Source organism: Glarea lozoyensis (assembly GCF_000409485.1).
Source record: "Glarea lozoyensis ATCC 20868 chromosome Unknown GLAREA9, whole genome shotgun sequence".
Classification (NCBI taxonomy): Eukaryota; Fungi; Ascomycota; class Leotiomycetes; order Helotiales; family Helotiaceae; genus Glarea; species Glarea lozoyensis.
Genome location: NW_007361004.1, coordinates 1,107,570 through 1,120,109, shown reverse-complemented (window position 1 = coordinate 1,120,109; position 12,540 = coordinate 1,107,570). Strand labels below are relative to the sequence as shown.

The 12,540-nt window shown below is 46.1% G+C and overlaps 5 protein-coding genes across 5 annotated transcripts; 3 read left to right on the top strand and 2 right to left on the bottom strand.

The window, feature by feature from the left end:
* Window positions 1-381: 381 nt before the first annotated feature.
* On the top strand, window positions 382-2,099 carry GLAREA_08305 (uncharacterized protein; the record flags this gene model as incomplete). The annotated part of the gene is made up of 2 exons (XM_008090350.1): window positions 382-439; window positions 502-2,099. The coding sequence occupies 2 exons, from the start codon at window positions 382-384 to the stop codon at window positions 2,097-2,099; spliced, it is 1,656 nt and encodes a 551-aa protein (XP_008088541.1).
* A 1,070-nt stretch (window positions 2,100-3,169) lies between these two features.
* On the top strand, window positions 3,170-5,357 carry GLAREA_08304 (uncharacterized protein; the record flags this gene model as incomplete). Its single annotated transcript, XM_008090349.1, has 2 exons — window positions 3,170-3,523; window positions 3,573-5,357. 2 exons carry the CDS (start codon window positions 3,170-3,172, stop codon window positions 5,355-5,357), a joined length of 2,139 nt encoding a protein of 712 aa, XP_008088540.1.
* A 469-nt stretch (window positions 5,358-5,826) lies between these two features.
* GLAREA_08303 (uncharacterized protein) lies at window positions 5,827-8,411 on the top strand (the record flags this gene model as incomplete). Its single annotated transcript, XM_008090348.1, has 3 exons — window positions 5,827-5,854; window positions 5,917-7,715; window positions 7,764-8,411. 3 exons carry the CDS (start codon window positions 5,827-5,829, stop codon window positions 8,409-8,411), a joined length of 2,475 nt encoding a protein of 824 aa, XP_008088539.1.
* A 926-nt stretch (window positions 8,412-9,337) lies between these two features.
* Window positions 9,338-10,762, bottom strand: GLAREA_08302 (uncharacterized protein; the record flags this gene model as incomplete). The annotated part of the gene is made up of 3 exons (XM_008090347.1): window positions 9,338-9,915; window positions 10,034-10,389; window positions 10,440-10,762. 3 exons carry the CDS (start codon window positions 10,760-10,762, stop codon window positions 9,338-9,340), a joined length of 1,257 nt encoding a protein of 418 aa, XP_008088538.1.
* Window positions 10,763-11,049: 287 nt separating this feature from the next.
* GLAREA_08301 (uncharacterized protein) lies at window positions 11,050-11,954 on the bottom strand (the record flags this gene model as incomplete). The annotated part of the gene is made up of 2 exons (XM_008090346.1): window positions 11,050-11,641; window positions 11,755-11,954. The coding sequence occupies 2 exons, from the start codon at window positions 11,952-11,954 to the stop codon at window positions 11,050-11,052; spliced, it is 792 nt and encodes a 263-aa protein (XP_008088537.1).
* Between the last annotated feature and the right edge of the window lie 586 nt (window positions 11,955-12,540).

The window sequence follows — 12,540 nt, the reverse complement described above, 5'->3', positions numbered from 1 at the left end:
CGAGAGCAAATATACCTATATAAATATTTAATTCTCACATAGATTTGAATTTCAATAATCAGTGATCAATGTTGGCCAAAGATAAAGGTCTGCAACAACCGTACTTCCCACCAACCTGGACAGGCGCGCCGCTTTTGAGAGCTCGCGAAGTCCATAACACGTGACCATGTCCAGATTCTTCCGAGCTTTTCTGGCAACACATGTTCTACAAACCCCGACAGATGCTATGTAATCGCCCCTCTGCATCTACAACATTGTCTTTCATCAAAATCATGGCATATTCCTAATTCTATCCGGTTTCAAGTATCTATCGAACACACAGCACTCTCTAAATATTATCTGCTTCGACGTTCCGTTTGTTTACAGTACTACATCAACAGCATGAGCGCTTCTTCAAGAGTCGTCCGCAATGCGGCACACTCAACTTTCATGACTGGTGGTAAGAAACCTGTCTAACTGTGACCTAAAACCTAGGAATTGCTACTAACGATGTTATTATAGCTCGTGCCTACCCTCGAGCCGGTCCCTCCTCAGCATATACCGCATTCCTTCGTCGCAATGGGCGAAACCTACCAGCGCAGATGCCAGCGTTGGCTATTTTAATCCCTCGCCGTGGGGTCTCCACCGATACACACACTTCCGGTAATTCTTCACAAGGACCGCCACCAGGATTCAATGCTCAGAAAGCTTCGACCCCGCAGAAAGACCTAGTGATTACCCCTAATGCGCCAAACAAGGCGGCAGCGAAGTCGGCTGAGGAGCACGAAGTCGAACCTGTTCCGTCAGATGTACCAACTGCAGTGCCTAAAACAGATGCGACAGAGGCAGTGACGTTGAGCGAGTTGGCAGGTGTCAAAGCCAAATCAGACGACAAGAAGGAAGTGAAAAAGGAGGAAAAGAAGTTGACCTTGGGTCAAAAAATAAAGAAAGAGGCTCAGCACTACTGGGACGGAACGAAGTTGCTGGCAACAGAAGTCAAGATCAGTACTCGTCTAGCCCTGAAAATGGCCGCTGGTTACGAACTCAGTCGAAGAGAACATCGACAATTACAACGTACCGTTCAGGATATTGGCCGCTTAGTTCCTTTCTCCGTTTTTGTCCTCGTTCCATTCGCCGAGCTGTTGCTCCCTGTTGCCTTGAAGCTATTCCCAAATCTTCTTCCCAGCACTTACGAAGGGCAAAAGTCCAAGGATAAGAAAGCGGGAGACCTCAGAGCAACAAGAAAAGACGTCAGCAGCTTTCTTAGAAACACCCTGAAAGAGACAGGATTGCCATTAACGGCAGCAACAGCACAAAAGGAGGAGTTTACCCAATTCTTCAAGAAACTCCGGTCCACCGGAGAATCCCCTTCAGCAGACGATGTTATCAAGGTTTGCAAAATTTTCAAGGATGATCTTACACTTGACAATCTGTCACGACCACAACTTGTTGGGATGTGCAGGTATATGAACTTGAACACATTCGGCACGGATATGATGCTCCGGTACCAGGTTCGCCACCGTATGAGACAAATCAAGAGAGATGATCGTGCTATCAGCTACGAAGGAGTGGAGAGTCTTTCTGTGCCAGAACTCCAAGTTGCTGCTCAAAGTCGTGGAATCCGAACACATGGTGTATCACCCGGAAGACTACGAGATGATCTCCAGTCATGGTTAGATCTCAGATTAAAATATGGTGTCCCATCCACACTCCTGGTTTTAAGTAATGCTTTCATGTACGCTCAAGGAAAGGATACCGAGTTCAACACACAAATCGAGGCGCTCACAGGTGTATTGTCCTCGATTCCTGAGGAGCTGTTCCACGAAATGGAACTCGAGGTTCATACCGCGGAGGGCGCAGCAACGAACAAGCAACGTCTCGAAGTGCTCCGTGAGCAACAAGAACTTATCGAGGAGGAGAATGAGCAAGACGAGGAAAACAAAGAGTCAGGGCGTGCTACCCCACGTGATGACCAAGATATTGATGAAAAGGAGGAACGCAGGATGGAAGCCGCTTCGCAAGAGGCCTCCAAAACGCAGGCATCCGAGGCCGCCGATGCGGAAAATGAGACCGCAGAGGCAACGAAAATGGAACCACCATCCGGAGAGAAGCGGTCGTGATCTCCAACCACTTGTAAAATCAGTTTCTTTTGTCAGCGATGAAGTGTAGCATTTCAGGGGAAGGGGTTTAAACTTGCATGACCGCGGCAGTATAGCACAGCGTATTGGATTGAAATAGATACTGGGTGCCATGGCAAGCACATAAGGTGTCTTGGGTAGGTGTGTTAGATGCTATAGAAGAAAATTCCTCAGAGAACAACACCACTATAGAATTATTGTCGAGGTACGAGAATGACCTAGACATAGAGCGAATGTACAAACTTATTTTTTCTACCTATGATTGAGTACATGCGGAAGTGATGATAAAGCGCTGTGAAGTTGAATTGAGGAAAAGCCTGGCGACTTCTGTGCTAAATATTAAACCCCGTTTCTCCTTCGACAAGTGCAATTGTAGTAAATGTTTCGAGTAGCAAAGGCCAGCATCACGTGCGTTTCGCGTCGCACCAAACACTTCTCATTTCTCCCTTTATCAACTCCGCATTGATCACCTATCACTCTAAACGCTATCTTCGGTTTCGGGTGACGATGGTCTCTCCTTGCCTAATGTCGACATCTGGCTGATCTGGGGTATCTGTGCGTCCCGCTCATCTTAAACTTACGGAAGGGTGCTGAGGTTCTAACACAATTCGCGTTTCGGGCGAAGCTTCGAATTGTGAAAATCATGTCCGAGCTCATCTGATAACCGCCATTTTGAGATGGCAGATCTGAAAGGTATGAAATATGGAGTCGAGAATACTGGTTCATTTGGACACTAATGAGTAATTAAACAGTGGTAAGTGCTTGTATTCCACTCCAACTCACCAAATATTGAAGTGTAATTCTAATATCGAGGATAGGCCCATGAATGAGTCTCTATTCTTGCACGGCCATTAGAATATGCTATCAGCCACAATACCGAGCAGATGGCTCAAACCTTAGTGAGCGTTTCGAGGCACAGCCTGCATATTTTGCATACCACCCCTCAATCACAGAAAGATAAGGAGCCTCTATCTACCTTACCTGAGGAGCCTTCCAACTTAGCTTATTGTTCCTTCATTGCTCGGTAGTCAAGCTGGACGCTGGCGACAGCAATGTTATCTCAACCGCATATACAGACTGAGCCTGTGATGTTCATTTCGCCTGCCGCCTCACCCACAACTTCATATTCGGAATCCGATTTTGAAAAGAGGTATCCTGGTTCAGAAAAGTCAAGCCCACTTTCCACCAGCAGTCCGCAAAGTCTACATACAAAACCATGGCCTGAACGACCACAAGAACTTAATAAAACCCATCGGGATGAATGGCGACTCTGGGGACTGATTGTGAACTGTGTTATGTTAATGTTGCCGTTACCGTTCTTCCTTCTCTTCGCCGCCGCGATCGTTGTGAATGGTAATGCTGTAAACGAGCAACAATCAAAACTCTTGGACTTCGCCGTCAAAGCAGTAAGTCAGCTAGTCGCGAAGTCTTGTTTAAGCTAAGTAGAAATCACAGGCCACGACACTATTTCCAATATTTTTCGGGGCCAGTACTGGACGAGCAGCTATCAAATTTGCGACGTGGAGACTTGAGCAAGGGACTAACCTGGGACATTTGGAGCAACTGATGGGAAGCCGTACTATCTGGAGTACCTTCAATACTCACTTTCAGCTTCGTTCTTTTAATGCAATCGGCGTCGTGCTGATGATCATCTGGTGTTTTGAGCCAATCGGTGGTCAATCAGTTCAACAGATTCTCACCACTGTCGAGGAGGCTACGACGATTGATACTAATGTTGCCTATATCAACTCGAGACAGCAGAGCTATTCCTCGCCGAAAGGACCATTCCAGAATCAATGGTTTCCTGGGTTTTCTGTTTTATTTGGTTCAGCTTTACTTTCGACGGCTGATGTTAAGATGAGCAGTGAAGATCTTTGGGGAAATGTCAAGATCCCGTATTATAGTAGCATCGCCGACACTGGCGCTAGTGCCGATGCTGATGGCTGGATCGAGATCCCACAGAACTTTACACCCATATATTCTTCTCTATTTGGTATTCCAGTATCAAATATTCAGAATGGAAACACAACTTTCCATTTGGAATCAACATATTTGGAACTAGCTTGCGGCAATATGAGCGTCTCAGCTCAAGGCGCTCCTCCAGCAGCAAGAAGCGATCTTATCTCTGATATTGGCCCATTTCTGAGCTTTCAGAACATATCGATCAATGATGCATGGGCATTAGGTTATCAGGGACCGGACATCGCGGTCGTTCAGGACGGAGACAACACTCCATACATGTATCCCAAGTCATGTCCAGACTGCCTTCCCTTGGACTTTACTTCAAAAACCTTTGATGCCGGGACCCTTGCCTTTCAGGAATTTTCAGGGTTCGACCTGACAACTACTGTTCTATGTACACCAGCTCAGCGATACGTGGAATCGGAGATAGTTTGTGCGAAATCCCCAGAGCTCCAGTTATGCAAAGTTACTGCTCAGCGACCATCGGTTTTACCACATATGCCGTCAACCATCACGCCTTTGAGCTTTCCGTCCGTCGTCATGGGACTAACTGCACTTCTTCCGAACTCTACACCACAGTACAATGCTGTGAATATGGTTGAGAATTACATTTACAACCCGGCTACCCAGGCGACCATCATCTCTGGCGAGACGTCTTTCGGCTCCAACGATGGGGAAACACCACTTATGAGCGTTACTCCAAAGGATTTTGGTGATCGGTTCGGTCAGCTTCTAAACTCATACATGTACGCAAGTATGTGGAATGCGACACCATATCTTCTAGGAGCACCATTTTCCGGCATTGAAGCGAATCGTGTCGGTGGTAACAGCGCAAGCTTTATTACCGCGGAATCACGTATTGATCTTGCAGCCATGATTCAGAATCAGACAGCAGCATTCACAGTACCGGCCTCGCTAAGCACAAATTCGCCCGTATATTACGTCTATTTCTCCTGGCTCTTTGTATTCTTAGTCGCCTCTTTGGTAATGCTGGGCGCTTCCATTGTTGGTGTTGTGTACTCAAGGAAGACTATCGTGCCAGATTATCTGGGATATGTGAGCAGTCTGGCGAAGGAAAGTCAGTACATTCGGATGCCGGATGTAGGTGTCAATATGGACGGTATTGACAAGGCGAGGTTGGTGAAGGATGTCAAGGTTAAGCTTGGGGATGTTAGTGAACAGCCTGTGACTGGAGATGGACAGGGAATGATTGGGAGGTTGGCATTTGCTAGGGCTGAGGATTGCAGGAGTGTGAAGAAAGGGAAGTTGTATATTTGATTGTTCTTTGGATGTACTGTCTTTTTAATTTAGCTCGAAACTGAATATGCTTAATGTCTAGAGAATCATTCTTCAAATTCCAATTGTCTTAAGCATTGAATATGATGGATCAGTGGCATATGATTCTAACGATCACACCAAGACAAATTTATTGCAAGTTCTCCCACTAAAGAGAAGTATAAATCTTTGAATTTGAATACTTAATAAGTGCCATGAATAACAAGTTGGGAATAATGTTGGCTCTGACGTTTTCCACACATTGATATGTGATTTTTGATGGCTTATGCATAGGATAAAATTATGCGACTTTATGCACCTACCTTGATGTCGTGAACAACATCAAAGAAACAAGAAGCAATAAATTTCATGCCGCAGCACTATAACATCGCAAAGTTTTAATTTAACTCTTAATGTATTCTAGTACTGGGTATTCATTATTTGCCCCTAAAATCGCCGCAGACAACCCAATATGAACGGCGCATCATCCCTAGATTCTGGTAATGTGTCCAATTCCCCCTCGCATCGCAATTAAACTTATTCTAACACCTCTCCCCAACAGTGGACTATGACCCAATCGACCACTTAAATCTAATATTCTCTCATCCCTCAACCCTCAATTCCGTAGACGAAACCGCAGCCGCCCTCACCTCCCACCAAAATGAGCTGTCAAACACCATCTCCCAGCTCATCGCTACCCAGGCGCAAACCAACGATTCCAGTCTTGCCCGCATGGAAGCCGCGAAGTCAGAGCTCGCTCTCCTGTTCTCCAAGATTGAAAGCGTACGCACGCGCGCCATCGAAACGGAACAGACTATTACCTCCATGACGGCAGATATAAAACGGCTGGATGATACCAAGAAGAACCTTACGCTCTCCATGACTGCGCTGAAGCGGCTGCAGATGCTGACGACGGCCTACGAACAACTACGTGGATTAGCGAAAACGAGACAGTATAGGGAGTGTGCGAGTCTGTTGCAGGCGGTACTGCAGTTGATGAGGCATTTCAATAGTTATAGGAGTATTGATCAGATCGCTACTTTATCGCGGAATGTCGCGGAGCTGCAACGCGAATTACTCGAACAAGTATGTGAGGACTTTGAAATGGCATTTGCACGGGGAGAAGTCGCTGCTAAGAAAGTGGTACTTGGGGAAGCTTGTTTGGTCATGGATGCGTTAGGGGAGAATGCTAGGGCGCGGTTGGTGACATGGTATGTTAATACTCAGTTAAGAGAGTATAGACAGGTGTTCCGAGGGAATGATGAGGCGGGCAGTTTGGATAATATTGGGAGACGATATAGTTGGTTTCGACGGATGTTGAAGACGTTTGAGGACGACCATGCGGCTATTTTTCCGAGAGAGTGGAGGGTCAACGAGGTGCTGGCTAATTCTTTCTGTGAGGGGACGAGAGATGACTTCAAAGGAATACTGGAGAGAAGTATGAGGAGGCCGGAGGGAGGGAAAATTGACGTCAATCTTTTGTTGAGTTGTTTGCAAGAGACCATGGATTTCGAACAGAGTCTGGAAAGGCGGTTTGCGAGTGATCCTTCAAGAGCGAGTATTGATACACTTGGTTCGCTGGAGGAGAAGGCTCAGACTTTCGACCGCTCAATATCGGAAGCTTTCGAGCCATATCTGAGCTTGTGGGTGGATTCGCAGGATAAGCAGTTGGCAGCGATGATACCGAAGTACAAGACGCAGTCGCTTTTGCCTGAAGATGAGGAGTTCTCGCCACAAGCCGTGATACAGTCTTCGATTGAACTGTTTCATTTCTACAAACTTACACTTGCGCAATGCGCTAAGCTTTCCACGGGAGAGAGGTTGCTGGATCTCTCAAAAACACTAGCTAAATATTTGGACGAATATGCTCAACAAGTATTATTATATTTCCTTACCCTTCACTCGACACCAACAGGGCCGAGTCTCCAGAATGTCATATTAGTTCTCAACACGGCGGACTACTGGCATATCAATTCACAACAGCTCGAAGAGAATCTTAAAAAGCGTATAGATGATGATTTAGCCTCCAAGGTTGATTTATCGTCCCAGTCGGATGCATTTATGGGAGTCGCAAGTGCTGCAGTAGCCGCGTTGGTACATCGAGTTGAGCTTGACTGTGATGCTCCGTGGCGAGAAATGCGCAATACCAACTGGAGCAAAATGGAAAGTGTGGGAGATCAAAGCTCATATGTTGCAGAGCTGCTTAGACATGTGGAAACGCAAGTCAAAGAGGTGTTACCTCTAATAAGCAAACAACAGTATGCGAGGGCTTTCTGTGATAAGACGGTCGAGTATCTTGTAAATTCTTATATTTCAAACATTGTCATCTGCCGACCTGTATCAGAGGTTGGCGCCGAACAGGTAAGCGATACGGTGCACAATATCAAACGTGAGCTAATAGGACAACAGATGTTACTCGACAAATACGTCCTCACTAAGTCTCTCTCAACACTTTTATCACACTCTCCCGCCGCCTCCGCCTCGACCACAGCTCAAACCGCCTTTACCAAACGTGTCACCCAAAGCATGGCCCGCATCGACCCTCTCCTGAAAACTCTCCAAGTCCGTCCCTCACCGCCGGAGGGCCTTGTTCAAGCATATCTCATCCACATCGGCGACCGTTCTGATACTAATTTCCGCAAAATCCTTGAAATGAAAGGAGTACGCAAACAAGACCAACCCACCCTCGTCGAACTCTTCACCATCCACAGAGATGGTAAAACCAATCCGCATCTCGTACAGATGTCACCACTCATGACCCCCTTACTAAACTCCTCCAGCATGGGTAGTGTAGGTCTTGGAATCGGCAGTACGGGACCAAGCACACCTATGCTGCCCACGAAGTTTGACCCAGCTGGCTTTGGGGAGAAGCTCTTCAGTGCTGCGAGGGATGGAGTGGAGAGGATGGGCACACCTGTAGGCGCGGCGAGCCCGCTTACGGATGATGCAAAGGCTGCGGTAGAAGGGAATTTGAAGAGTCTGGGCAAGTTCTTTGGGAGGGATATGAGGGGTTTTGGGAGGTTTGGGAAGGGTAGTGTGGATGATACTGTTAGATAGGTGTTTTTGTATAAATGAGAAGTTTTAAGACGCTGGTCTTATCGGTGTAGCTCTGGACGAGACAGTTTGAAAGCAGCATTTTCTTTGTGCTGTTGATCATGAATATGCGCAGGATTCTTCGATTGGAAGCTTCTCTTCGGCCTGGAGACCCCTTATTTGGTTTCTCGCTAAGCTTCATAAAGCCACAACTGCAGCATGCCGAGACATCTCACCATCAAGCCTTTATATGATTTATGGAAGCTTGCTTGCACGTTCTAGGCTTCTTGTGAGTTGTGACATGAGATATGAAGCCACAAACGACTAACGATTAATCGTTAGGTGAACTGAGCTCTAGTGAAGTGGGAGATATAGTTCACGAGCGGAGAATGCTTCAAAGCATTAGAACAACCAATGCCTCACAGCTGTTTGTTTACTAAATTCTTCATTTATACTCCTCTAGAAAGCAAAAGGGACATAAGTAATTATCATCGAACAATCACTCAAACGCCAACACGGTCCCACGTATAGAACCCAACCTCTAAAACCTCTCAATTCTTGTCAGAAACACAAAATATCGTCGTTAAACACCTCCTCAAAACAAAACAAAACAAAACCCATCACTATTAAGTTCTACACCGAAATCCAACCGCTCACATACCTCGCATCACTATGCCTTTCAAGGGTCTCATGAAATGGTACACCAAACATCGGCAATCCCGCAAAGCTAGACGACAAGAATTGAAGATCAAGCGGAGTATGACGAAGAACCAACCTGTCGTAGAACCGGATAGAGGGGTCGATAGGGAATTCATTAACATGATTGAATGGCGATATACTGTTGGATTGGAACGCGGTGGTTGGACTGCTACGTGGCCGGGTGTGTGGTATTAGTCGCGATCGAATAATAGAAGGAGGCTATTGGGGCGAACGCATTGGGTCCATCTATTCTATATCTTCGCACCTCTCTCCTCACTCAAAACATCCCTCCTCAATCTAACCTCCACATTCCTCGGTCCCTCCTTCGAAAACTTCACAAGCACAACACGTTCCTCGTCTCCTCTCCTTCCACTCCCAGCTAACTCTGGCCCCGGTTTATCGAGCGCCAAAACACTCCGTCCATCACTCTTCCTCATGAACAACCCCGTCGGACTCATCACCTTGTCCGCCCACCTCACACCTTTTCCATCACCGTCTCCTTCTAGGAATTTAAGCACAGAGTGGCGCTGTGCTTGGAGTTCTGAATGTGAGGATGAGGGTGTAAGGAGGGGGGCGAGGAGCGTCATTAGGTAGTATTGGGGTGGGAAGAGGATTATTTCGTTGGTGTTGGCGAGGGTTAGCCATTTGGTGAAGGGTGCGAAGGAGGCTGTTGTGTGCTCGATTCCGCCGTCGTGGGTGGGGATGGGGATTGAAGATGTGGAGGAGACGGAGGGTTGGGTTAGGGGGAGAAAGTAGATGTACATCTGGGTTGTGAAGCGTTTCGGGAGGTTGGGTGGGGTGATCCAGCGAGTGAAGGGGAGGAGTGAGTCTGTGGTTTGTTAGTTTATGTGGTATAGTTTGAGTTTGGTGATTGGATGTAGTAGAGCATAGATGCTGGACGCGACATGCAATTTCAAAATTTATAAATTGCAAATTTGGAATCATACCAGAATCAACAACCCCACCCAATTCCTCAACCCAATCCACAAACTTCAATTTCCCACCATGTATCTCCTTCCTAGCTCTCTCCCTCTCCGCTTCCCCAACCTCAAGTAACACCCCACTCTCATCCCCCTTCTTTTTCGCAAGCAACAGCCCGCTCTCCTCAAAACACTCTCTTATAGCACCTAACCTATACGCCGGTCCGTCAATGTGTCTCGCGGCATGATCTGGGGGTGGGATATCTCCATCTTGCGACGCTGAAAGATTTCCACCGGGAAAGACATGCGCTGAGGCGAAGGAGGAAGAGGTTTTCACGCGGGAAAGGAGAAGGATTTCGTTGGAGGGTGATATGAGGAGGATACTGGGTCCTTGTTAGTTATTAGATTGCTAGTGAAGGGAGTGAAATGGTACCTTGAACTCGGTCGAGGTTCTACATGTTGCTTTTTAGGTGGTGGTTTCGTGGACATGTACTGCTTTTCAAGATCCGGCTTTGCCGTAGGAGCCATTCTAGGTCTTTTGCACTCGTACAGTCTAAGCCGATATCCTGGATCCTGTGTACTGCTCTGCACGAATCCTGGGAGGGAGCGGTATCCTCGACCAGCTGGAGCACTTCGAACGTGGAAGATTTGATTTCGAAGGTTACTAGTGGGCTCGTGTTCGCTGATAATGGGAGCAAACAATCTCTTCCGTAATAATTGCCTTGTATAACGGCCGCAACCAGCGTTGATAGACATTAGCTTACATCTTGAACTGTCAATGGTTCATTGACGTTGGTCTTCCCCAGGTTTCGGCAAACTTTCCCCGCGAAATCTGAACCGAGGTACAGATTAGCTGGTGACACTGTAGATTCTAGAGAAGGAACTTTGACTATCTTTTCAGATAACGGAGTAGTAAGTTGGAAGCATGATTTGTTTTTATATCTTGAAAACTATTCTTCTTGGAATTGTTTACTAATTTATTACACTACACCATGTAGGAGGTATTGTTCTAGGAATCCCTTCCTTCTACCACGTTAGATTCTCTAGACAGAAATTGCACGTTTAACATGAAACACCTCCCTATCCTCAATTGAACCTTTTGCTTTCTTTTCCTCTCTCCCAGGAAGCACATACCCCCTCTGATTACTCGAAACCACAATCCCGCACTTTGTAAACTCAGTAGTAAATTGTGTATGACCAAACACCCAAGCCTTAACATTCTTCCATTCCCCAGCACTTTCCTCTCTAATCAAATCCGTCGCAAAGGCCGAACTCCATGGATTTTCAGCATTTCTAGGACTGGAAGTCTGCTGTAAACAAGGCGCATGATGCGTAACCACTAGAACCCGTCTTTTTAATGACGGGTGTTCGATTTGCTGGTTCTCTTCTTCGATACTCTTGATTTCATTTCGCAGCCATGATATATCTGATTCATGGGCCGCGTTGTGGTCATCAATGTTCCAGCTTTCGATGTTCTGAAAGTCCTTAACGCGTGTGCGCACGATTTCTCGAGCATCAGTAGCGATTTTCGACCATAACGTGCATCCTAAGATAGTCACTCTGGGGTTGGGAATATCGAATCGCTTTTTGTCGAGGAGGACCAGTTTTGAGTTAAGCACCGGCTCGCGTTCAAGTCTTTGTGCTTGTTGGATCCCGCGGCGTAAGACAATTCGTAGAACTCATGATTTCCGAGAACGAGAAAGACGATCTTGAATTTGTTTGTTTGGCGTACTAGAAATGACAGGTACTGTTCGTAGTCGATAAGGCGGCCTATGTCACCCGCGAGGATCAGGTACGGTGCTGCGACGGGGATTTTGAAAGTAGAATATTGTTGGCCCACTTCCAGATGGAGATCGGAGAGGATTTGGAAGGGTCGTTGTGTAGATGAATTTTTCCGAAATAGCGATCGTATTATTCCTAGCATGGACGATATTTGGTTCGTTGCCATAGCTGTGAGGTGGCTGACAGGAGAATGAGGAAGAAGAAACATACACCTGGTTGGTTGGGTCAGTACGGAATAATTTAAGCCACTACCACACACTGCGAACTTTAAATTTTTGGATTAAGTGAATTTCTAGTAATTGTGAAATTTCATTTAACGATATCCAAGAAGAAAACAGTTAGTCAATGACAGTAACGAAAGCGAGCCTAATATTCCAAAATCACTGCTTAGCTACTCCAGTTACTCGGAGATCAAAAAGTCCTCTTCGTATTACTCAAAAGACTAGGTACAGGAGCATACTTAATTGCTTTTCTAATCCAGGAACAAGATCAATTAACGAGATATTGTTTGATTAAAGGCTGGCCAAGTCCCAGATCCAGTCCAGTTCATTATTGAAGTGTAAACCAATCAATCCAGAAATTATAGACAATCAAACTATAACGTATTCTCCCTCCCATTACAGTATTACAAAACAAAGTGTTTGACATATTATTATTGAAATTAGAGTATCTTTGACAATGTGACACAATTAAATATCACTAACATGGTTGTCTCTTGGGCATGATCAAAAAACGATCTTACTTTTATATCC